The sequence below is a fragment of the Apteryx rowi genome, unplaced genomic scaffold (genome assembly GCF_003343035.1).
Source record: "Apteryx rowi isolate R43461 unplaced genomic scaffold, aptRow1 scaffold_939, whole genome shotgun sequence".
Classification (NCBI taxonomy): Eukaryota; Metazoa; Chordata; class Aves; order Apterygiformes; family Apterygidae; genus Apteryx; species Apteryx rowi.
Window position 1 is genome coordinate 207,476 of NW_020451248.1, and position 24,299 is coordinate 231,774.

The 24,299-nt window shown below is 37.2% G+C and overlaps 1 protein-coding gene across 1 annotated transcript in view; it reads left to right on the forward strand.

Annotated features, from left to right (window-relative positions):
• The window catches only part of LOC112978453 (semaphorin-5A), a gene marked incomplete at its 3' end in the record, with an annotated part of 148,053 nt that extends 126,710 nt beyond the window's left edge, over positions 1 to 21,343 (forward strand). The window contains exons 11-14 of the mRNA XM_026091979.1: positions 5,223 to 5,340; positions 11,064 to 11,245; positions 13,443 to 13,586; positions 21,196 to 21,343. Coding sequence (XP_025947764.1) covers positions 5,223 to 5,340; positions 11,064 to 11,245; positions 13,443 to 13,586; positions 21,196 to 21,343 — 592 coding nt within the window. The remainder of the gene's footprint in view (positions 1 to 5,222; positions 5,341 to 11,063; positions 11,246 to 13,442; positions 13,587 to 21,195) is intronic.
• Positions 21,344 to 24,299: the final 2,956 nt, after the last annotated feature.

Here is a 24,299-nt window from a genome sequence, read left to right on the forward strand (position 1 = left end):
ATTTCTGGCAAATAAGAAGGAATTTTGATAAACAGATAGAATTTTACAGCCTGCTCACAATATATTTATTGCAGTAGTCTTATGAGGACAAAGGAAAATGTCTTTTCCTTTTAATTTGCAAAGTCCTAAGAAAAACAGATTTTATTGGTAGATATTATTTTAAAGAAAAAAGTGACCTAAGAAATAAAAATTTAGAACAGGCTTGTGGTTCTCCTATGTTGTGATTTCTTTGCTTTAAACAATACCAAAAGATGATATTTAGGGAATTTTAAGTTCAGTGTTGCTACTGGTAAGTTGGTCTTGAAAATCAACTGACATGTTTAAAGCAACCCATTTTCCAAGAGATCAATTCACTAATGGTTTCATACTTGGCGAGTGATTTCTCCGAAAACAGAAGTTAAAGGGATTGGAAGGTGAAAAATATGATCAAATATGGAAGATTTTTATTTTAAATATTTTAAGATGTCATATACAGGACTGCTACCCAGACAGGCCAGCACATACACTATGCGTCTCAGCTTGTAGTGCTCTGCATTTCACACCAGTTGTTTTCCCATGAGAATTACTTGCAGCTGGACACTGCAGCTTGCCATGGACTTTTTTTTTTTTTTTTTTTTTAATTTTTACAAAAAATTAACATCTGAGTTGGGACTCTACTATGGATCTGGATGTATGAGAGAGAGACTATTCTTGATGTGACTGTATGAACTGTGGCCAGGATTCCAAGAAGTGATTTTAGATGCTACAATTCTGGGAACCCAAACTGAATGACTTTGAAGGCCATCTGTTTCCCATAATACGCTGTCAGGCCAGTAGAAGTATATGCAGTTGCTTTTGGAATGAGAGGGAATGGTGCTCGCAAAACATTGTGATAGCTGTAATCTTCTTAGTACTTTTAAAGAGTCAACTTGTACATCCTAAATCTGGGCTTCTTATCTTCATAACTGATGATTCTTATTCTAGTATAAAGTTAAACTCAAAATTTAACTTCAAAAGAAATTAAGTCACAGCTGACTGAAAGGATATGAAAGTTGTGTACCCTGTTTACTTCTACGGTTGTTCCTGCTAAAGATGGGCAGGTCTTTTAAAGACATAGGGATGCCGTATGGAAACAAATGTGTCCCAGTCTGGACAAGCACTATTGTTGCTGTTCTGGTCCAGGAAGAGGGGTGATAGCTCTACAGTGAAGGGATGCATAGGAGGTAGCTGTGAGGGGTCTGGAAGAAGAAGAGGAGGAAGGGTCATGTTAGAGAGGTGTTTTGGATGCCAAAACCTCTGCTTGCATCGATTACAGCTCAAGTATGTGAAACAAGGTTCTATTCCTCTTGACCAAATCTCTGTTTTCTCTTAGTTGTCAGGCAGGAGACAAGTAAGAACTGCAGGCCATACTTAGTATTAGCATTATATGCAGATTCTTATCTGTTTGTGTGTAGATGTATCCATACAGTTGTCAAGCATAGTGAGCTTAATCAGCCTAAATCAGCCTTCTTGTCTAAAATTCTGTATTGTTTTAGACAAGAAGAATGTAGAAATACAACACATTGTCCTCAGACTTTTGCCTTTGGCAAGTTCTGGTGTTATCATAGGATAGCATATATCCCATCCACTTTAACTGTGTCACAGTCACTGTAATGATGTTTCAAACATAGACATTCTGTCTTCATGACTTACATATCTGATTTCCAGCATAAATGTCACTCAGCAGTAGCAGTTTCTCACAGTGATTGGATCCAGGTCTTACATGAGTGAGTAAATGTTTATGAGATCTGAAGGGATTGTATCTGTGAATGTTTTCAGGCTTGGAAAACCAGTGGAACTGAATGAGGACGTTGTCTGCCTCATCCTATTTAATTTCAAAATATTTTTTATGGTAGAAATTAGTCGGTAGCTATTACAATTTAAAACTAACACTGAAAGTTAGATTGACCATATTCTTAGTTGACCATATGGCAAGCTCTGAGCTTTGACTTTATTTGCATTATATATAACTCATAGTTTACATATCTAGATAAATAGATAGACAGACAGATAAATGTATTTTATACACACACACATGCACACATCCTTAGTATATACATCTCTCAGTATAGGGTAATATTTATTATTAAAAATGCACAGGAATTAATTTTCAAAAGTGGCCTTTAATTTTCTCACATGAACTTGTAGGAGAATACCCAAATCTGTTGCTCTGGGGTAGYCTTGTTAATGTAGGTACCTCAGAGTTTCAGAGCCTATTTGCCAGCCATGGATTTGCACCTGGCAATCCCAGCATTCCCTGGCTTCTACCTCCTAATCAGAGGGCTGGAAGTTCTGTCTTGGCTGATTGACCATGGATAGGGACCTGAGATCCTTCAGATCTTACTTCTTTACAGTGAATGACAAGCCTGCATTCTCTTGCGGAGAGAGCTCTCTGAAAGTTGTCTTTCAAATTTGTTCCCAGAACCATAGTAGGGCAACTTGCAAGTATCTGTATTCAAAGAACTGTGAGTTATAAACATTTCACTAAAAAAATAATACATAAAACCCTGGTTATGGCTTTGAAGGGAGCGGCTTGTAGGTTGAAGGCTAGTGTTGTCAGTGCATGCTGCTACATTGAGTCATACCTAGGTCTATTTTGATTGTCTTAAAGAAATGGAAGTAGGAGGCAGCAATAGTAGTCCCACACATAGTGGCTGAGGTGGTTAAAGGCTTTGATTTTTCTTAGAATTACAGGGAAGAGTTCGGCAGGATTCTGAATATTTCATATGATCTCAGTTTGAGCTCACTGGACCCTGTAAATTGTATACCTACATTTGTGTTCTTCTGAATCAATCACCTCTATCTGTAGATCCCCCTTCTTCATTGCATATATATGTACTAAACAAGTAATAATGAATACGCTGACAGATACCTGTTTATAGAAGTCTAGTATCAGATTTGTGTATTCATTCAGACATGAATGGCACAATGGTTTTGGAACTTAAGGCAGTCTTTTATCTTTAGTTCCATGTGCAAATTTGCAGTAAGGAATCTGGTAGTAGAGGAAGTAGCTCTTGTCTGAAGATAATGTTTAAGCCAGACTCTGCCTCATTTCATGAATACATCTAGCATGTTGAATTGAACAGCCAGAAAGAAGGTGATGATGAGGAATTGTTGGTATGATTATCCTGTCGAAGCATACAATTTCAATTATAAAACTTTTTACAGTATGAGACTTAGATATAATAATGACTGGGACAATTGCTTAGAATGTAACTTTAAAAAAAAAAAACCTAGAGTTTCTCATGCAAGGAGTACCTCTCAGACAAAATTTCCTGTCACTTTGGTTGGAACAGTTAAACTGTTTCAAGGATTAATTTATAGATTGTTTTGGGACACCCTCCCCCTACCCCCAATCTGCATTTGAGAACCTGAAGGACAATCTGTGACTCTGAAGTGTCAATACTGCTTTATCTTAGAACTGACAGCCTCAATGAGGGACAACTAGGGAGTTTTGCCTGTTATGTCTTACTGTCTGTGCCCATTTTGCGGATGGGAGCTATCCTGCCACATAGTATTGGCAATTCCAGTTGCCAAGAATACTGTAGAAACTAATTCTATAATATTTACAAGCGCTAGGAATCCTCTGTAATGGTATTATAGAATAGCTAGGGAATTAATAAGACTGCATTTAGTGTGATATAGCGTGGAACTACATCGGAATGCCAAAGATTAATAGAAATATTAAGGAAACAGGATCTATGAGGATAAATGTAATGTAAACCAGTAATTAAAAAGAGAATGAAAATGCCCATGGGTTTGGGTTGAACAGGAATGATCAATCCGGCATTTTTTATGATCTAAATAATATTTTTGAATTTAGTGTTTGTATGTTTAGTGTTTGTATGTTGTAATTTCTAGATATTTTTACATTGAAAAGTATTAAAAGAATTATATTATGTTCCACTACAGCAAGACTTCCACATAATTTCTTCTATATCTGAAACTATGAAGCTTCAGACCTGCTTGGACTGTTAACACTTGATCTATCAGTAGCCAAAGAAAGCTGTCATTCAGTAGAGAAGGGGGGGGGGCAGGGCAGACGGGAAGGGGGCTTCTAGTTTTAGGTACTGGGTCTTTCGGAGTCTGTAGGGAGCTGGGCTACCATTCCTCTCTCTAACGTTTTCTCCACCTCATGTGCCGCTAGGAGGGAATGTCTAGGGCAATGTGTGATATCTAAGAGTAATGGCAACCTGTCTTCTGAGTGAATCCAGCCTGTCATGCTTTCATCCATACCGCTTTGAGTATCCTCCAGATATTCGTAGTGCAGTAACTTTTGCTGCTTTGGCAAATATGTGGATCCAGGTTTTGAATGTAGTATTAGGGAATCATTTTAACAAAATGTTCCAGAATTATCTAGATCAAAACAAGCAAAGGAAGGGAAATGACAACTTTCAACAGTTTGTAACTGATATATCTGAGTAGAATTTCAGGCAGTAAAGAAAAAATTGGCCTGAAGGTTATGACCTAATAAATTTCAAAGGCTTGACACAAACTTTGGAAGCGTTAAAATACCTTCATAATAGGCTACACAAATCTCTTACAGTTGCACAGTTGCATGTGTAAGACAAGTTAAATATAGGGAGCATTACTAGCTTCCTCTGTTGCATACAAATATACTTTACATGTACATTTCTTGATGCCAAAATCTGATGTCCCTACATTTTGCCTAATAAGAGCCAATAGCACCACCTTGTACTTATTTCCAGGGATTCTATAGCAGTGCAGTCTACTATTAGAGGGTTTTCTAATTCATTTTCATCAGATTTCTGACAAAGATGATAACTGTAATTCCAAAACTGAAAAAAGCTGAAAAGCATAAGAGTTGTAACTTCTGAATTCTTTACCTGGAGCAGACAATGTATGCTTTTCATGAATTGCTGTAGTTCTATAGCAATTAAGTTCTACAGCTGTAGTTTTACAACAATTAAGTACAATATTGATTTTTGACTACATATCCTTTGTGCAGGTGGAAATTCAGCTTTGCACTTAAAAGAGATTCTAGCTTTCTACAGGCATTCAAGTTCATTTTTCTCTATTCACTACTTTGTCATTTCATCTGGCCACACCATAACAGGGATCACTTTCACTGTAGGCTTTAAATCTATGAAATAAGAAGAGATGCCATGTAGTTTCTGAGAGATCTTTGGGCCTGTACAGGCAAGGATAAATGTTCATGTTGTCTGACTGGTTTTCATTCACAGTGGATGCATTGGATCCCAAGATCCCTACTGTGGCTGGGACATGGTGATGAAGAAATGCACAACACTGGAAGAAAGTCTGAGCATGAGTCAGTGGGAGCAAAGCATTACTGTGTGTCCAGTAAGTCCAAAAAGCCTTCATTTATCTCTTAAGACTTTTGATTCCATGTGAATCTCATAAAAAAACAAGCTGGCATAAGATTTCTCAAGTTCAGAAAGCTTTATTCAAAGCCTCAGTGCCTTCACATCAGATTTGAACCAAGTGTTTAGTTTCTATTTCTTATCAAACTACTTTATCGTATGATCAAATTATTTACAATTCTTTCAAAAGATAGTTGTTTTTTTCACTGCAACATCTGCATTCCCGCCTTGAAAGTGAAAAACATTCACAAAGATTAGAGATATTGACACATTTTCCTTTGCAATATTTTCCCCCATTTTGTACTTTAAAAGATGTAATTGCTGGAAGATCTTTCCTTTTAAGAACATTATTGCTAATATAAAAAGCCATATAATGTCTTTCAAAGTCCATAAATTGGAGAGATGAATTGTAGTGGAGTTACGTCTTGCCCACATAATGACACGGGTGATAGTTGCAGCAAGTGTAGTGTTAATATTTACAGTCACTCAACACTTCTCTTTATAAATGATTTTGAATATAAATTTAATATGAAATAAATAGCAACAAAGTTGGTTTTATACCCCTTCTTTTCAGTGTGACTCCAGTTGGTTTTATACCCCTTCTTTTCAGTGTGACTCCAGTGTTGTTTTAACAGTGATTCTTTTCCCTCACTTCTATGAGCAGGAAAGAGGGGTGAGAAGGATTTTCCTTCTGCTACCAAACTCTTCACTTTGTAGCTTCATGCTGCTTTTCTTTGTCTTCTGTCCATGAAGAGGAAGCCTTTACAATTCAATTCTTCTTTCATCAGTAACAAGGGCTTCCTAGACTTGTTACCACATACTAATGGAACACACGCATCTATGAATTTATACTCATATGACATCCGTGTCCTATTCTTCATGTGTTTAACAAACTCATTCTTACTTGGTCTTCATCTCAGTCTTACTGACACTCATCTCTGTTAAGCTGTGCTTTGTTTAGTGAATTAGAGATTTGCAAAATGAGTATAGAGCACTTCTAACTCTCACTTGTGATCTCTACATGTGTTGCAGCAATCTGATAGATACAAATCACTACACTGATTTTGAGGTCCTTGAGAATTAGCTCCTGGTTTCTGATTGTCAGTGTTTGACATTATTAATTATTCAAACAACATTTTGTCCTGTCTTCTTCATCCATTCTCTGACATAGTGGCCTAATAAAAAAGGTTTGCATTGGATTCATCTGCATTAGCATTCTAGTTCGAATCAGGAGCAACTTTGGGGATAAATAGCTTGATTTTTCCCATTTACTGATCTTTGGTTCACATCAGAAAGCCACATCTAGAAGTACATAAGCTGCATTACTTTCATATTAAATTAAACCAAAAATGTGCTTGAACTACTAATAGGCATATGATCCATGGCCAGAGACGGTCCAAAGGAAACCCCATGAAATGTGGATGGCATATGCAGTATATATGTTCAGCACCAACTGTTTTACTTGCTAGATTTGCAGTTTATGTCCATGCCATTTGGTAATATAGACAGCCACTGTCTCACAGAAAGTCTGGATTCATTCACTAGACCAGCCCTTGAGTCCTTCATTGTCAAGTAACTAGATGCACCATACAGTATATTCAATTCCAAATGTGAAGTATATCATATCTCCCTGCAGCAATCCCACAGAATAAATGGGGTAATGGAGAGTTTGCTGGTGGTCTAGTTGGGGTGCTATATTGGGAAGAATTACTGGAATGGGTTGGTTTGTTGTTGTTTGCATGGGCAGTCTGCCTATTGCTTAGTCCTTGAATTCTGGCATTAATTCTTATTTTCTTTAGTGGCTATAAAAGAGGGGGGAGGAGTGGTTTAAGAAACAGACTTCTCTTTTGTYCTATTCAACTGAAAAACAATTATTGCGTATGTATTATGTGATAGTTTTGTGGGATCTGATAGTCCAGCCAAAGTAGGGAAGCACCAAAGGATTGCTCAGAAATCCATCCACATCTCTGAGACTTAGTCTGCATATCAGAGATGAAAAGATACACCAAGCCTCAAAAGGAATTCCAGAGATTGGTAGATTGGAATCGCATACTAAAAGGAAATTTTTCGAATTAATGAACTGTCACTGTAAATTGAAAAGGGTGGTTGTGGCACTTTCCTTTCTAAAACCTTCAAACTCTAGTAGCCTGTTATTGAACAAATTTGAAAATTTCATAGAAACTTTATTTTAAAATAACTGTATTCTGGCAAATTGCAATAGGTTACAATTTTGCTTAGTAAGGCTTTCAAATATTTGTTTTTATAGCATTTTGCATGCTATATTCACAGGATATACAAGCCAAAATATAATTTCTTTTGTTTTGTAGGCAGCTAAGCTATGTGTATCCTTGGCGTTTGCTGTATACAGTTAAGATAATGTTGAAAGTAGAACATAAGAGGGTATTAGAAAGTTTTCTACCATCTATTCTGGTTCCATTCAGTTCCAATATATTAACTTTTAGTAAAACTACACTGACCTTTTTAATGCTGCAGAAAATTTGTCAGATGAATGCATGACCAGTTTCTTCTAAATGCAAATCATTTGAGGCCTGTTTATGCACTAGGCTGGCCCAAAATTAAGAGTGTGACCACTTGCATTTGACAGAAATTATTTTCTAGGGAATTATTTGTACACCTAAATATTTGCATTTCATGGCAGAGCATGGGGGCTAAAAGGGGTAGGTGAGCTTCTGTGGCACCATTCCTCTCATCTCTGAAGATGATATGTGACAAATATTGTCATTTTGGTTATCTTGCTTTGGTTTATAATTCTCAAGTGGGTGTTTTAGGTTATTATTTCAACTGGCATGAATACACCAACTGTGTGTCACCATAGAGAGTAATTAATGCTATAGTACACATATCTGTTTTGAACTTCTTCCATTTGGTCAGATAACGCTATTATTCTTCTAATACTTTTTGCAATGATGAAGGAGCTTGTTCATTGTTCTGAGAAAATATTTACCAATGGGACCACTTGCAATCCATCACTAAAAATGTACTGTCTGACATCATCAGAGAGCTTTAAGAAGCAAAGTAAATATATATATATATTTATATATATATATATATATATATATAAATTTAGTTATTTACATAAGTACACAGCATGAAATGGCTTTATTTTTACAGCTTTGGCAAGCAGTGCATGCTGGGAAAGAGCATAGTATGGGATCTTACCTGGATGCATTAACTTTAGGAAATACTCCCAAGCTACCGAATTCTACACAAGTGATCTCAAACCACAGAGTACGTAGCAGATTTAAGGCCTAAGTCACTGCAGATGTGACCTGGCCTCAGTGTGAAGAGACAAGAACCAGGAAGACAAGATGGGTGCAAAAGAGTGTCAAGACATATATGTGGAGCAGAGGAAAGAAGGTGGGGAGGAGAGGGGTAGGGGAAGGGGATTGGAGGTAGCTGCAGGTGGGAAAGGGTGACAAAACCAGGATGTTAGAGGGTGAAAGCAGAGTGCAGCTGTGTCAGAGACAAGTACAGACATATTGTCTGCTTGGGTCTGACCTGCCCCCTGAGTCTGTCAGGTGGTCAGAGATTAATGGGCAGTGGCCTTTCATGGATTCTGGGGAGGGCTAAAGAAGGCCCCTGTCCAGTATATTTTCTTTCCCTTTAGTCATACTATGAAATTGTTTGATATCACTTGTTAAAAGGAGATGTTCACAGGGAGACAGAGCAGATCAATCCTAAGGAACAGAAGAGATTGCACTAGGAAGATCTTTAGTTATCAGGAGTTGGGGGGGGGCGGGGGGGAACAAGACAAACCTGCCATCAGTATGTTTCCTAGCTCAAGCTTTTATGCAAGTTTTATGAATACTTTCCCTGCCATTTGATGTAAATTATAGTAACCATAGGCAACTGTAGGTTTAGTTTGTAATTGTAGCTGTGACAGTAAAGATGCTTTGGTACAGCACAGAAAAGAAAGCAGTAAAGATATTTTCACACCTCTGACATTAATCGGATTGGGGACATATCATTACTGGTTTGTGGACTATATATTTTTTAAAGCAGCAGTGTACGAGAGAAAGAGTATGCTTGCCACTTAAGACAACACGAAACACTTCTCATTATGAAAAATAAGAGCATATACTGCAAGTGAGCAAGGATTAGTGAGTTATTTTCAATCAACAGGTGTCAGCAGAATTCTGAAATGATGAATTATTATGTCAGTTGTAGCGGGCAGAATATAAACATATTTATTCTTTGGAGAAGCAGTATCTGTGAAGGATAAATCATGAGAAAAGTAATTAATAATGAAATTTTAGAACCTTTACCACAATGGAAGGAATCAGCCAACACCCAGTAAGGCAATGAAAACATGTCTTTGTTGTGATTGATTTTTTTGTATCTTCAAATTATTAGTGAAACATGTTTCCCACCATGGTTAAAATGAAGTAATACTAAAAATAACAAAGGGAGACACCGTTTCATATCATTCGTAACAATTCTGCAATTGTAGTTGCTAGTGGAGTATATAAGCAAGTGTTAAAATGTTTTGTTCTTACACATTTGTTAAAATATGAAGGACTACAACAGATATGTATTTATTTTTATCTAAGAGTGACTTTAAATACTATTTAGCCTTCACTTGTTAGTACTGTTGTATTGGCTGAAAAATAAAATGTGACAATTAAACCTGGCAAATTCATTAACATTTAAGTGAAAAAATGGCCATCTTTTCCATTTATGGGGATAGCCCTGGTAAACACCCTGGTTTAAAAATAAAATAAAATAATAATAATACAAAAGCCTATCTGTCTTAGTCAAGAGAGCTGAATTTCCCATATCCACCTCCAGTTTCTTTAAAAGTTCCAGTAGCAGTAAAGACTGATACAATTTGAGTTAGTGCATTTTATTTAGCTGGACAGTTCCTCATCAAATATATCAGTAAAAATCTCTTATTAACGTGTTATGACTGCATGATGGTAACCTTCCAGTTAAGGTGAGAATGGTCTGATCCCTCCAGCTGGAAGTGTTGAGAATTGACTTTAGCAGGAGAAGAACTGGTTCACCACAGGGAATTATATGCTGCTTTTACTTTTTAAAGATGTTTTTAGGAAACATGCATATAATGACCTATAATGTTTATAGATAGTCATATTTAAAACGACATTTCACTCTTTCGAAATTATTCTTTAAGATACTTATTTCAAAAAACTATTGTAAAAAAGAAATACTCATCATGAAGATTTGAGGTTGATTCAAACCATTTTCCTACCTTGAATATTATTCCCTGCTGTCTCTTCCTTTTGGTCTAGATCCAGGTTTCCATAAGCATTCTTGTGCAAGCTATCTTACAATCAGTTCCCAGATTCCTAATCACAGGCAAATTTGAGAAAAGATGGAATACTGTTATCAGATGATAACTGAGAAAGTGAAACTGTATTTTCTATTGAATTACTGTAGGCAGGCGTGGTTACCAAAGGTAACAAGTAGTTGCAGTTACTTTTCTTGCTACAGTAGAGGCATCCAGTGGCCCATATCAATTGGAGGTGGTGGAGTGGGTGCTGGGGATCATGCAGGTGCAGAAATTACAACCCGGGGAGTTTACTGTCTGGAAGGCATACTTCTCCAGTGGAGGCTTTTCTTGTTGGTGGCTGAAAGCTGCACCTGAATATACTATAGAATTAAGTGGTTGTATGAAAAAGCTGCCAGGCCTCAGATAAGCTCTTCTGTTCTGTTTGTTCCTAGACCAGGAATCTGACTGTGGATGGAAGTTTCGGAACATGGTCACAGTGGAAACCTTGTATCCACACTGATGGTGCCAGTGTTGGCTCCTGCCTCTGCAGGACTCGTCTGTGTGACAGCCCAGCTCCTCAGTGTGGAGGTTGGCTGTGTGAAGGGCCAAGCATGGAAATTGCCAACTGTTCCAGGTACACAAAACAATTTCGGGATCTAGTATTTAAGTTTTTAAAAGTTTTAACTTATTCAGAGCAGAATCTACCCTTTGAAATCTCATTTGCAATCCATTGGCTGTGTTCTGTACCTGAAACAACTCCTAGCAATGGCCACAACAAATGTGTTGGAATGTATCTCAAGTGTGGCAGGAGAGAGAATGAGTCAAGTAGCAAACAGTGACTTCAAATGCTGTGTACCATATTACATTGTCCTCAATTAATTTTAACAAAAGCTAAGAGGGGAAAAAGAGCAATGTTGGATAATGTCTAAAGTATGACACTTTTTCTCATTCGGTGACTTTTCTGGGCAGGGTAATCAGAAAAAAAGTGAATTGTCCTGTGAGTTCTATAAGTTATACACTTTTTTCTCTGGAATTTTACATTTTTAAGGTAACTGTTTACCTTTTTGTTTGCTTCATATCACCAGCGTATTTCTCTCTCCACCTGGGGGAAGATGTTTTTGTTTTGTCATTTGGTAGTATCACAACATCTAGATCTATTACCAGTTTGTATGCCACTCCTCAGACACTTTTTTGTCTTCCTCTTGCACATAACCACTTCCAGAAAAAGTAGCAAAAACAGATTGTTTTTTAGGGACTCAGAACACTGTTTATTCTAAACTGGTTTGGTAAATGCAGAGGTTGTTGGCTCGGTAGCTTTGAGCTGACACCTGGTGATTGTGAAAAAAGTGACTCAGTTTCATTTGGAGTTCATGTTTAAAACATTGTACATATTTAAATCACAAGACAAAAATTTCATACTGGTCCATTCTGCTTATGTTCAGAGGTTCTTTTTGCTTCTTGTCTCTACTTTTTTTTTAAACATCAGAAGCACATGATGCTATTTCGTAGTGAATAAAACTGATTATCCTTCATCACAAGGTAACTGCAAGCACTATAAGTTGAAATAGTAATCTTAGGGTAATTATTAGAAACATAACAATATAGTATTTACATCAGATCAGGAGAATGATAGAAAAGAAGATAAGGATGCTGTGTGATGCTGAACAATCAAACAACAGTTATTGGCTGTCAGGCTTAGAAGGGAACATGATTTGGGACTTGAATCATGCTGCTATTGCCAGTACTGCGCTACTGGTTTAACATCTTGCTTCTTTAAACACTCCTGTATTAGTTTTTGATCACCAGAATTCATGGTGATATCATGCTATCATTTAGCATATCAGATATCATGCTCATTTTACCACTTAGGCCAGACATTCCACTGACAAAGATCTTATTTTTTGTCTAAATGTGTTAGCAGGGATATCTGACTTTTTTTTCGAAAGCGGTTTTCTGCATTATCAACTTGTATATCCCTTAAAATAACAATACATCAAGATTAGTGACATTTGAACTGATGGTTTTTATGATAAATTATTGAAATAGTCTTGCATCTTCTTTATTATTGAATCTAGTTAGTTTTCAATGTTAAAAATAAATTGATTTCAAAATCAAGTAAGTCATTATTTTAACTTTTGCTTTTATGGTGAAATTTCAAGAACTCATTATGACTGAGTTTTATTTTTCTTGATTTTTCTGTTTTATCATCAATACAAAGACTGCAGGCTAGCCATTGAAAAGTTCTGGAAACTGCTGAAGTTCACCATTTTTTGCCTAGGACAGGGTATGAAATTCCTTTTGAGACTTTTGGTCCAGTACTTTTGTACTGGAAGTATCTTATTGAAATTGTGATCTAATACATCTTGACACTTACTTCTCTTGAAACTTTTTTCCTTTTTCTAATCATTTTCCTTTCAGAAGAGGGAGCAAAACCTGACATTTTAATCTCCCTGTAAAAAAGAGCTACAAATAATACTTAGATTAAATACATAATTTAAAGTTATCTTCAGAACTTTGGTACAGGAATTTGAAGATCAGATYTACCCTGAATAAACTGACTGAAAGAAACTGAATAGCTTCATATCTTTGGACTTTGTATTTTACTTATTATGTAATGGGGTCTGTTTAGCAGCTGCTGATTACAAAGCATGGAATATGGATGGATCAGAGCACCTCTATTTTAGCTCAATATTCTTTAAGAAATGGAACGTCCTGCAGTATAAATGATTACTGCAGAAATATTAATGGGCCAGATTCTGTTGTCAGTCACACCTAATCAGCCATTCGCTATATATAACAGATGACAGAGCCTGAGCTTTTTATTCTACCAGAAATGGAGGCTGGACACCTTGGACTTCTTGGTCACCTTGTAGTACCACTTGTGGAATAGGCTTTCAAGTTCGTCAGCGTTCCTGCAGCAATCCAACCCCTCGACATGGAGGACGTGTCTGTGTGGGACAGAATCGTGAGGAGAGGTGAGTTATCTTTTCTCTGTCATTTGTTTTAACTTCTTCTGCTCAGCTGTATTCCGCAGGACATTTTCTCCTTTACCTGCCTTGGCTTTTTTCTTCCCCTCACTTTTTGTCTCTCTCTCTGTTTAATTCCACTTCTAAATGGTAGCAATATTCCCTTTAGCAAGGATGTGGGTCTGCAGCAGTTCTTTCATCTTTCACTTAGCTGCATCCCTCCCAAGCCAGCTGAGCTCCTGGTAGTGCCAGAGCATTGTGCTGAAGCAATCCTCTTTGCTGCCCCTTGAGACCCTGAAAATTGATTCCCCTGGAAAATTGATTGCAGCGTGTTTGAATTGTATCTTGCCCAGGCTCAAGACCTGGAATTCATAGCAAAATATAGTAAGGTCACAGCAGTATGTTACTGAAGCTGTGAGTTAATTTTTCCTGTCTTAAATGAATTAAGCATCTATAGAACATGTGGGGAAGTTTCAAGGGCTTTGTTTTATATTCAATAAAAATAATACATTTTGGACTCAAAAATGTTTTAGTAAGGTTTGTATGTATTTTAAATTGTTTGTATATATATTAACCCCTCAGAAGATCAAGTCAGGCATCTAACTCAAGTTTTGATTTTCACAGTCTAGTGCTTTGCATAGGAATGGGCATTTTGTCACTAGCTGAGAATGTAAAGCTTGAGTTTCTGATTCCATTACCCATACATCCAAAAGTCTCTAATTTTTAAGTTATGTGCCATGAATTTTAACAGGAATTAAACATTTCTTTAAACCAAACTGAGATATATTCAGGCAAACTACAATTCTCGTTTGTATTATCTTGTTTCCTGAGGCATGCCAAAAAGCTAGATAGCAGAAGACTGTTGTTAGTGTTAGCATTTGGAGTACTGTAGCTATCATTCCAAGAGATACGTGAGGGTAAGTTTGCTCTCAGTGTGCACTTGTAGCTTACTTCAGTGTTTCTGTAAAATACTTTCACATAACCAAAGGAGGAGGAATGATTTAGCATCCTATATTGCAGTCAGATAAAAGTGAGATTCAGTAACCTTTATGATGAGATTCAGCGTGGGATTTATTTATACATCAACCCTACCATTTTGTCAATGAAGAGATTCCAATGAAGGGAAGTTGCATCATATATTTATGTATTAACAGAAGATCAGAGACAGGACCCTGCCTTTCCAACTCTATGTGTAAAGGATCAGTATGGTAGCACGTGAACACTTCTTGCTGTTTCAGAGCCATGATTATTTACAATTATTCATCACAGAGGGGAACATTTTGTTCTTCTGTAAATTACTTTCTGGAAATAGGTTGTCCAACAAAAAAGCTGTCACCACCAAATGTAGAATTACTAGAGTTACATAACTTTGTCCAGAGTTTAGTGATGGAGTATGAATGTTAGTAATTATTGTTCATCTTAATTTTAATATGGAATAGAAGTACAATAAGGAGGTTTAGAGAGATGCAGAAAACAGAAATACTTAGGCGACTGTAAGAAAGAAAATGTCTGCTATTAAGAAAATGGATGCACTAAAAAAGCACTTACAAAATAGAAAGTGATACAATGAGTTGAAACAATAACAACTTATAAAGGTTGAATTTTGGTATGCAGTAGTTCCAAAGAAACAGGAGGCTTAAGGTACTCTGCTTTTGTAGCCTGCAGGTAACTTGTCCTTTCGCTCCTCACTCAGCTGAGCAGCAGTCTGGGATGGATGTGGCTGTGAGTTCATTGCAGAGCACCCTTTGTCTTTCATAGCTCCTCTGTTTCCTCTCTCCTTGAAACACCCTCAACTCTCATGGATGTTTCAGCTCCATATCCAGCCTCCTCCAACTCAGTAGCTTACTCACAGCTAACCTTCCTACCTCTACTCTGGTTTTGTTTAGGCTACCGGTGATGTATACTGATACTTTCAAAAGGGTACATATAATTTAATTCAAGAAGGTGTGGTATGTTAGAAAATTTTGCCATATCATTTGTAAGGCTGCTCTTCTAGAGAAATGGGGCACCCTAACAATTATTTCCCAGGATTTTGTCAATGTCAGGCCAAGTATTTGAGTAAATCATTTTGGAGCTGTAAGGAGCAAATAGTCCTGAGGACAAGTCAGTGTACAATTTGTAAAAGTAAAGGTATTTTTCTTGCCTTATAGAGAGTTTTGAGCTGTGAGAACAGTGAGTATCAGCTTTTTGATAGTCCTAATTCACTGCTTCACTCAAGTACCTGTGGAGTTAGATCTGCATCAAATGGAGACTGTGAATTTGAGAATTAGGCCCAGTATATTTAGGACAGCTAAGCAAATAGTCCACATGCAGTAATTCATAAGAAGTATTTAGCTTGTTTTCTGCATCTGCAGTACCTGTAAGCAGCTTTTCAGATTTAATTGAAATTAATGGATGTTCATAAATAGCTTAACTTCTTAGTTCCTTTATGGCCCAGCCTATGTGTGAAGTCAATATATGTACAGTCTTAGTAAAAATTGCAATTAGGTGGTTTATACACTGTGAGCCTGTGTCTTTATAAAAGTGCGTGTTCATGTCAGCCTCCCGTATTCAGGAATGCAAATACAGAAATTGGCTTCTGCAATCACCATTGTGCTTAGCTTTGAACAGCTTTTCGATGAGCATTGGTTCCAGTGGAACTCCACTGCATCATGCTGTAAAAGGTAAACACAAAAAAGGCAGCATATGGCTGAAGCAAATTCTCCTACAAATGTGAATGAATATTCAGTTTTAGAGTGTTTGTTCATGCATTAAGGACTAAATGTTTGACTAGATTACATTTGTTTTTCCTCATGAAAGCCATGCTCCTACAATGTCTTATGTATCAAGCAGCTTTGTGCTTGCTAGTCATTCCCTTGAAATCAATGGCAATAGTTACCAGTTTAAAGTCATGCAGACAGATTAAGCTGTTGCATGCTCTGTTGCTAAAGGGGGGAATGGAAAATAGTTAGGAGATAGCAGCAAAGACTAGGATACAAAGCCAATTTGCATTGTAGAAATAGGTCAAAAGTGCAGCTGATATCCTGTGTGTTTAGACAGAATATGGGAAGGGAGTAAAAGTAGTATTTTAATAAAATTTGTTTATCAGAGGAAATATATTTGTTGTTGAAACTCAAGATGGAAGACATCCTGATATTCCTTAGGGACGTACAAATTTACATTTTTTCCTGTGGGTGGAATATTCCTTAAAGTTGCTGGAAAACTCTCCAAGTTTTAGTTTATGTAGTTTATGGTGTCCTCTCTTTATTTCTTTGTTGAGTGAAAATGTTTGTCCAGCCTCTTTCTGGGGAAAGAGGACTTTTTGTGTATGGGTTCACTAAAGCCGCTGATCTCCCTCTAATTTGTGCAGAAATGAGGGACATTAGAGTGAGAAGCCCTTGTTTTTAGTGAATGTATTTATCTTCCATGACATAGGAAGAAAGAAAAAAAGAAGAAGCAGAGCCAGTCAGAAAAACAAATTGGCTGGAGGTGAGGAGTAAAGGTCTGAAAACCCTGGAAGTTTTCTTGATATGTAAGATTAGAAGTACTGGGTATTGTCATCTTTTTGTACACAATCAACAGCAGATATTCAGAGCTTTGGGCTTGTTTTCATGATAAGGAGAAACTGTTGAGTAAAGTGTCTTTTCTGTGTAGTACTGTTAGTTTTTGAATAGCACACACAAAATTTTGTCTCCTTCGGCAGAGCAGATCAAACATCGTGAGGCTTTTGGTTTGCTGGTGGTTCCATTGCTGCCATTTCTGCCAACAGCTTGCCAGGAAGCGTGGACTTTCATGCCCCTTGGTTTCGTTGCTTCCTCCTGCTCTATAGAAATCCCTGAGAACACATGCCCCAGCCCCAATCCATGTGCCACAGGCTCCTAGGTGGAGATTTCTGTTGTTTTAGTAATCTCCTCCCAAAAGGCATCTATTTACATCATATGTCTGTCTTCAGTTACAGGAATCCAGCATTCCCATCAACTTCAGTATAGACTCTGCTTCTCAGTAGATCAACAGCTGGTATTAGTATACCTGCCACAAAAATGTATCTCATAAGAATGGGCAGGCAGTGATGGAGGTTAATTTGTTTTTCTTAAATACACTCTAGTGCGATACTGTTCAAAATTAAAAATTATGTGTTTAAATAAAATAGCATCCCTTTGGAAAATAAAAAAAAAAACAACACATTTGTAACTGGCATGCAATTAACCTGACGTACTCAGTGCTGCATGACAAGATGTAAATAAACTGATGTATTATTAAAGGATTAGATCTTCATAGGGACAAGAACAGTTGCAGTTGTACTGAAATTGCCTAAGTAAAAATTAAAAACTGCTCTRTGAACTACTGGTTATCAACCAGATCTGGACAGAAGATGCTCTCTGTCTCCCCAGTATGACAATTCATTTATTCAGGGCATTTGAACTTGGATTCCCCCTGGTAGGGGAAGGGTCACTGTACCAAACTCTCATTTTTCTAGGCTGTTCTCCCTTCTGACCTCATCACAGTTAGAGATGAGATTAGGGGAGAGGGCAGTGGTTTCACAGATCCAAGTTTCTTATATTGCATGTTTTGCTGAATTACTGTAAACTGTTAGCCCTGTGGGTCCTGAGAACAAATTTAAAAGGGGAAAAAAGAGCAAAAGTGCAAATGGGAAAAAGGGGTTACTGAGTGACTTGAAATACAGCCAAGAAGAGACATAATAAAACTTGGCTCAAAAACCCTTCCTGTAGCAAAGCTCTCGAAGACCAACTGCAGGGATGTCTCTAACTATAAAAGCATACCTGATATTTTCAGAAGTTGGCTGGCTGAAATGAAAATGAGATTGCACTTATAGGCTTTGATGTTTCTTTAAAAAAAAAAAAGAACACTCAGCTATTTTTTTTTTCTTTTTTTCCCCCCCTTTTTGTCTAAATGGAAGTTAAGCAGATTGCATGGGCATTTTAGATGTTTTTCAGTTTCACTTTGTAGCTTCAGCTATGTCTTTAAATAGTCTTGGTTAACAGAATTCTGACGTTGCCAACCTTTGAAGTGCTGACTGTGTCAATTGTTACGTTTCTTTTCTGTCTACTGCTTAAATGACAGAGCAGGTGATATGGCACATTGGCATTAAAAGAGGCACTGTGCAAAAGTGAAGTGTGATGAATCTCATCTAAGTGTGATTTATCACACCTAACTTTAAGTGTCCACAGTGTGTTTATCAGTGACTCAGATGTCTGAACTCCCACTATAGTCTGTAGAAATCTAGTCAATATGGACAGTGGAGAACAGAGAGTAATTTGTCTTGTTTTACTGTAGATTCCTACATTTGGTCAAATTAATCATTCCAGCCTCCATTGCTTGTATTGATGAAGTCTTCGGTGACTGTAATGGAAGCTTAGACACCTGTCTCCCTTGCAGACACTGAAAGTTAGATGAAATTAATCCCACTGCTACATCAGACTTATCTGTCTAGACTGCCTTTATAGTTAGTGTAGAGAAATCAGTACAATGAGGACTTGATTTGTAGGACCTACATTAGACACCTACTTTAGGGTGGCATTAATGATGTTTTTAAAAAGACTGTTTCTTTCCATTGACTGTTGCTCAAGTTTAGATGACAACTTCATTTATAGACATCTACACTGTAAATGTCTATATTTAGGTGAGATGAGTCCTACCATCAGTTATACTTTTTATGTGGCCATGTATCAGTAATTGCCAACTTCATGACAAAGACTTTCTTTTATCCCATGTGTGTGTCCCAAACTAACTTGGCACATCTACATTAAAAACTAGTAAGTTCTGCAAAATAGGTACTCATATGAATAAATGAATGGTGATGATTGCATCTATGTGTTACTGGGCAAACATTCCCAACTGATGATCACAGAGAAAATCTATGGCAAATATTCTCATAAATGAGAGCATGTAACACAGAGTATACGTGCAGCTGTCTGAATTTTGGGGGAAGACTATCCAGTCACAGAACATTCCTCTGCATCTTCAGTGATAGCATAATGTGAACTGTGAAATAGAAGTAATGATCATGCAGAAAAAAATAGTCTATGCACAGGCTGCTGTTGAAAAGCATTTACCCAAATCATGCACTGAAGAATTTTGAGAAAGCAGATTTGTCAATATTGGGAGGAGTTTTTCTCAGTTTACTGGAGAACTGCAGAAAAGGTCAATACATGCTGTTAATAGTTTCCATAACTATACAGAAACATAAAAACAAATCTTACTTCCTTATTTGTCCCCCACCCAACCTTTTAAATTTCGATGGAGTTGCTCAGGACCAAAGACAAGCTTTGAATCATAGACTCTGACATATGTGATAAACCTACAGCTATATATAACATACAGAAACAACATCCACAGAATTTGGAACATAAAACTTCCTTTGTAAAGAAGAATTAGACCTTGAAGATCATGGGACTTTCTGCAGAAAATGTGGCAATGGTTATTATTTTTGAAAATAATAACAGTTTATACTGTCATTGTTTCTGTTTGTGTAAAAAAAACATTATTTAAGTTTTCATTGCATAAGAGTACAAAATGATGGAAACTTGCTAGAAGGGGAAGAAGCCAGTGGATTTTGAATGGCCCGTGTATTGATTGTTTGTTCAGGATAGTCAGAAGTAGTAGGAGCAAGAACTACTCAGAGACTTCCATAAAAGATCAGAATGGTCCTTTTGGATCATCTATTTTCTGAACATCTGTCATGGCTTTAGTTTATCCCAAATAAGAACCTAGTCTCTTTAAGATACCCAGTCACACTTTCTGGTGGCCCGAATCTTTTGAACCTGTGGAGAGGATCTTTACCAAGCAGCACATGATGCACCTAGTATTACTAGATGACAAGCTCAAAAAATCAGGAGTCTTAGGTTTTTAGAAAAAATGAGAAAACTCACTAAAAGTTGAAACCATCCCAACCAACTGAATGTCTCATTACAGTAACAAGCTGGGCAGTAAAAAATTCCTTCTTCCCTCAAGAAGCTGGTAGGCCTCTGGATCAGTTTGCAGTGTGCTGGGAAATCCTTTAAGGGTTACAATAACTAAAAACACCCTTTAAGAGATAAAGTACCATCAAAATAGTATAGTTGTTTATACCTAGAGTCAATGTTTTAGCTTTATTTTACCCATAAAATTGGAGATACTGGAGAAGGCAAAAAAGCCATTTCAACTTTCTAAAGAGGAGAGAAATGGATCCTAATCAAGGCTTAGCTAGAGACTGATAAAAGATTGCCTGCATAAATGGTTACCTTTCATTTAGTTGAGTCAGTCCTCCCCCAAGATACATCTACACTACTTTTTTTCTTTTTTTTTTTTTTTTTACTGAAATAGTTGTCAACCTTGCTTACATGTTCCCAGTCCAATACTGTGGTTGGATCGCATAGGTTGTATAAAGGCACTAAATAATGCAAAAAAAGTTTCACCCCTTCACCCCCATTATGGCCTAAAATAATAATCTCCAATGTTTAAACACTCTGTGCAGTGTGACAGCTGTTAGTTCAGTGCTTTAAAAATAGAGAGGGGACCTTTGGATAAAGTATTTCCATGTGCAAACATCTGTCTGAATAACGCAAAAGAGGGACTTCGGGGGAGGTGTCTTTTTGGTACTAAATAGATTCTTTTCTTCCTTTGTTGCCTCTTCTCACAGGTACTGCAATGAGCATTTGTTGTGCCCTCCTCATGTGTTTTGGACAGGCTGGGGTCCGTGGGAACGCTGCACTGCTCAGTGTGGAGGAGGGATTCAGGCTCGGCGTAGGACATGTGAAAATGGTTCCGACTGTCCTGGCTGTAGTGTGGTAAATAATCCTCTGCTTTCCCTTCAGCAAATGTGCATATGTCCGTATGTCCCACCCCTAACATGATTCATCAGAGTGTATTTGTATCTGTGGTGCTCTTATGTGCTGAAATTTATACAGTTTATCAGTCAGAAATTGGCACTGTTCAGCTTTTGTACAGTAACCTCCAGAATATGGGCTTTCTGAGGCCAAGTTGGTGCAGATGCAGATATGTCATTGACATGTTTATGGTGTTTATTACTTTTATCACCACGGTATATAGGAACCCTTGCTATGAGCCCAGGGCTCCGGTGTGTCAGGTCCAGGAAAGCTCAGAAAATTGTAAGATTAAATCTAATATAAAATGAGAGAATAGGTGAATAAAGATTATGTGGAGCCATGAGGAAGTGCTGAAATAAATTTGATTAGTGATAGATAGTACACTGGGAAAAATACTCTGTATAAGTATTCTTGAATGGGGCAACACTGTCGAAGCCAGAGGAAAGGAGGTTGTTGCAGGATAATGAAACTGAGGGAAAGTCTTAGCAAGTGTGGGTAAATATCAGAAGATGTACCTTAGAGTCTTGTTTCATGTTACAACTAATGAGAGTCTAATGGTGGGTTGACACTGAAAAGAAAAGGGTGATCCAGCTCTCTCTCATCTCTCCTGCTATCCCCAGCTACATGTTCCTGCTGCTCCTGTAGTATTAGAGCCAATGATTGTGCAACAAGGCAATCCAAATGTTTTTTTGATTATTTTGAAAACTTTTGCTTTGATGGTTTCAATAAAATTTAGTTCTGGAGTACAGGATTGTCTTGCCTAATACTGTGTACCAATGGAAACAACCCAAACCAAAAGTAGGTAGAAACCCACTATAAACCCTGCTGTCCTTGCAAGACAAAGGACTTAGGGAGGAAGTCTCTATTTTGCTTATTAAGTTTAAGTGAGTTTGAACCTAAAAGCTGCCTCTCTTGAGTCAGAAGTTTTGCAGTCATAGAAGGACTTTGTGGATAAGCATACCTGGACAAGAATGCTTTGGATAATAATTATTATGTTGGCTTCATTATTTCTTACAGTTTGTTTTACTAATGTAGACAAGAGCAATTTGAAATATTTTTATGCCTTCTCATAATTGTCGAATGGGTGAAATATATATATAGGACAGTAATATCAAAAGGGGAAGGACAGTAATATAAAGCCTATATATAATTTATTCCTATAGAGGTTCTTCTGCTTCAACATCATTTTTCCTTTTTATTGTTACAGGGATGTATTCTTCAAAATAATTAAAACAGTGGATTTTTACCATAGTGAATAAAGGAGAAATTATTGTGCCTTGTTACTAAAAATTTCCTATCTTTACTATGTGTAGTAAGGACATACTAAACTTTGGTTAATATGTAGCAAAAGATGTTTACTGAGTTTAATTTGTTTTTAAAACCTTTTCCTCTGAGGATCTTGCAGCAATTGGAAAGCTAATTAATCTCAAGAAAAATTGCAATGGAAGCAGCAGCGTTCTACCCTCTCTCTATGGGATATCGAATCTGGCATAAAAGATGTAAAAATGTTATGAGCCCAGCTTTCACCAAAGAAATTACAGGCATATCTGAGAATAGGCACAAGGACTTAAAATATTCTCTTTTTCAACCATTAGGTGATAGCGTTAATTCTAAAGGAGGTTCACCGGGTCTCTTATTTACCTTCAGTAAGGATGTATTCTGGAAACTTTCATAATATATTCATAATAGCGTGAGTTTCCATAGGTCTTCTGTAGCTGTATAGTTCAAAGGCTGTGGTCTGTATAGTCAAGACTTGTGTTCATAAAAGTGGGAAAGAAAAACAGGTAGAGGCCTGGAGAACTGTCATTTAAGAGGAGACTAAAAGTATTAGGCTTCATTTCATCTTGAAGTGAAAAGAAATTTTTGAGCCATTGGAAGTGTAGCATGGACTAGATGCTGTCTCAGAAGCACTTTCAACTATGCTATGATTCTTTGTTTTCAGAAGATTTTTCCAATGGGAGGAATGGAGGAGAAAAGAATAGCACTATTTTTATAAGGCTCATGAAAGGAAGTCTACTGCCTTGTTGCCAGCAGTATCAGAGTACCAGATTTTATGTCACAGGAGAACTTACCTCTTCTGTTTTCCAATCTAAGACCACATTGTGGGACTGTAGTATAGCCAATCCTAATCTGTTTATCTGTTCTCATTTTGAAGCTTTTACCATATTCATAGCTGTTGTCTGTGTCCACCTAATTATTTCTACTAAGCATTTTTGACTCATTTTTTTCTCCCCTTTAGCTTTGTTGTATTGCTGTATGTTTGCAATAGCACAGTAGGTGGTTACTAACTGTGTTTTGCAATTTTTTGTTTTACGCATGTTTGTCATGAGCTCATTCCTTGGGTTTATCTATCCTATAGCAGAAATCAAGCAAGTCACTTGAATAATTTTTATCAGGACTGGATTGTGGAGGGTCATGACAGGGTTAAACTGGTGGAAAGTTGCAAGTRGCAAGCAACAGGAGCCTCAGACAAACGTACCCAAAGACACTGGTGCAGCTGGGAATGATACATCCTGAGAAAGTACAGATAAACTAGCAGAAGCCAGTGGGCACCAAGGTTAAGGGCGAGACAGCTTTTCTAAACAAGTAGCAGAGTACAAGGCATGACYGCTGCGTGCGTGATCRGTGTAATRAYTGGCYMCCTGTGACATAATCTGCATGATGATTGGCTTAGCAAAGTGTGTCTGTGAAACCACTGAAGCAGCTAACTTTTTAAATATGCTCAGAAATAAACAATAAATGTCTCAGGACGCAAACCCTCCTGAGTCCATGCCATTCATCCGCCACACTGGATAGAGAGATCCCTGCAGTCGTTGCAATATTAGCTTCTTGTAAAATAATAATAAAAAACCTCTGGATGAGGAAGACGCATACAAATATTCCAAAACCAGAATGCTTGAGATTAGATAATGAGAGA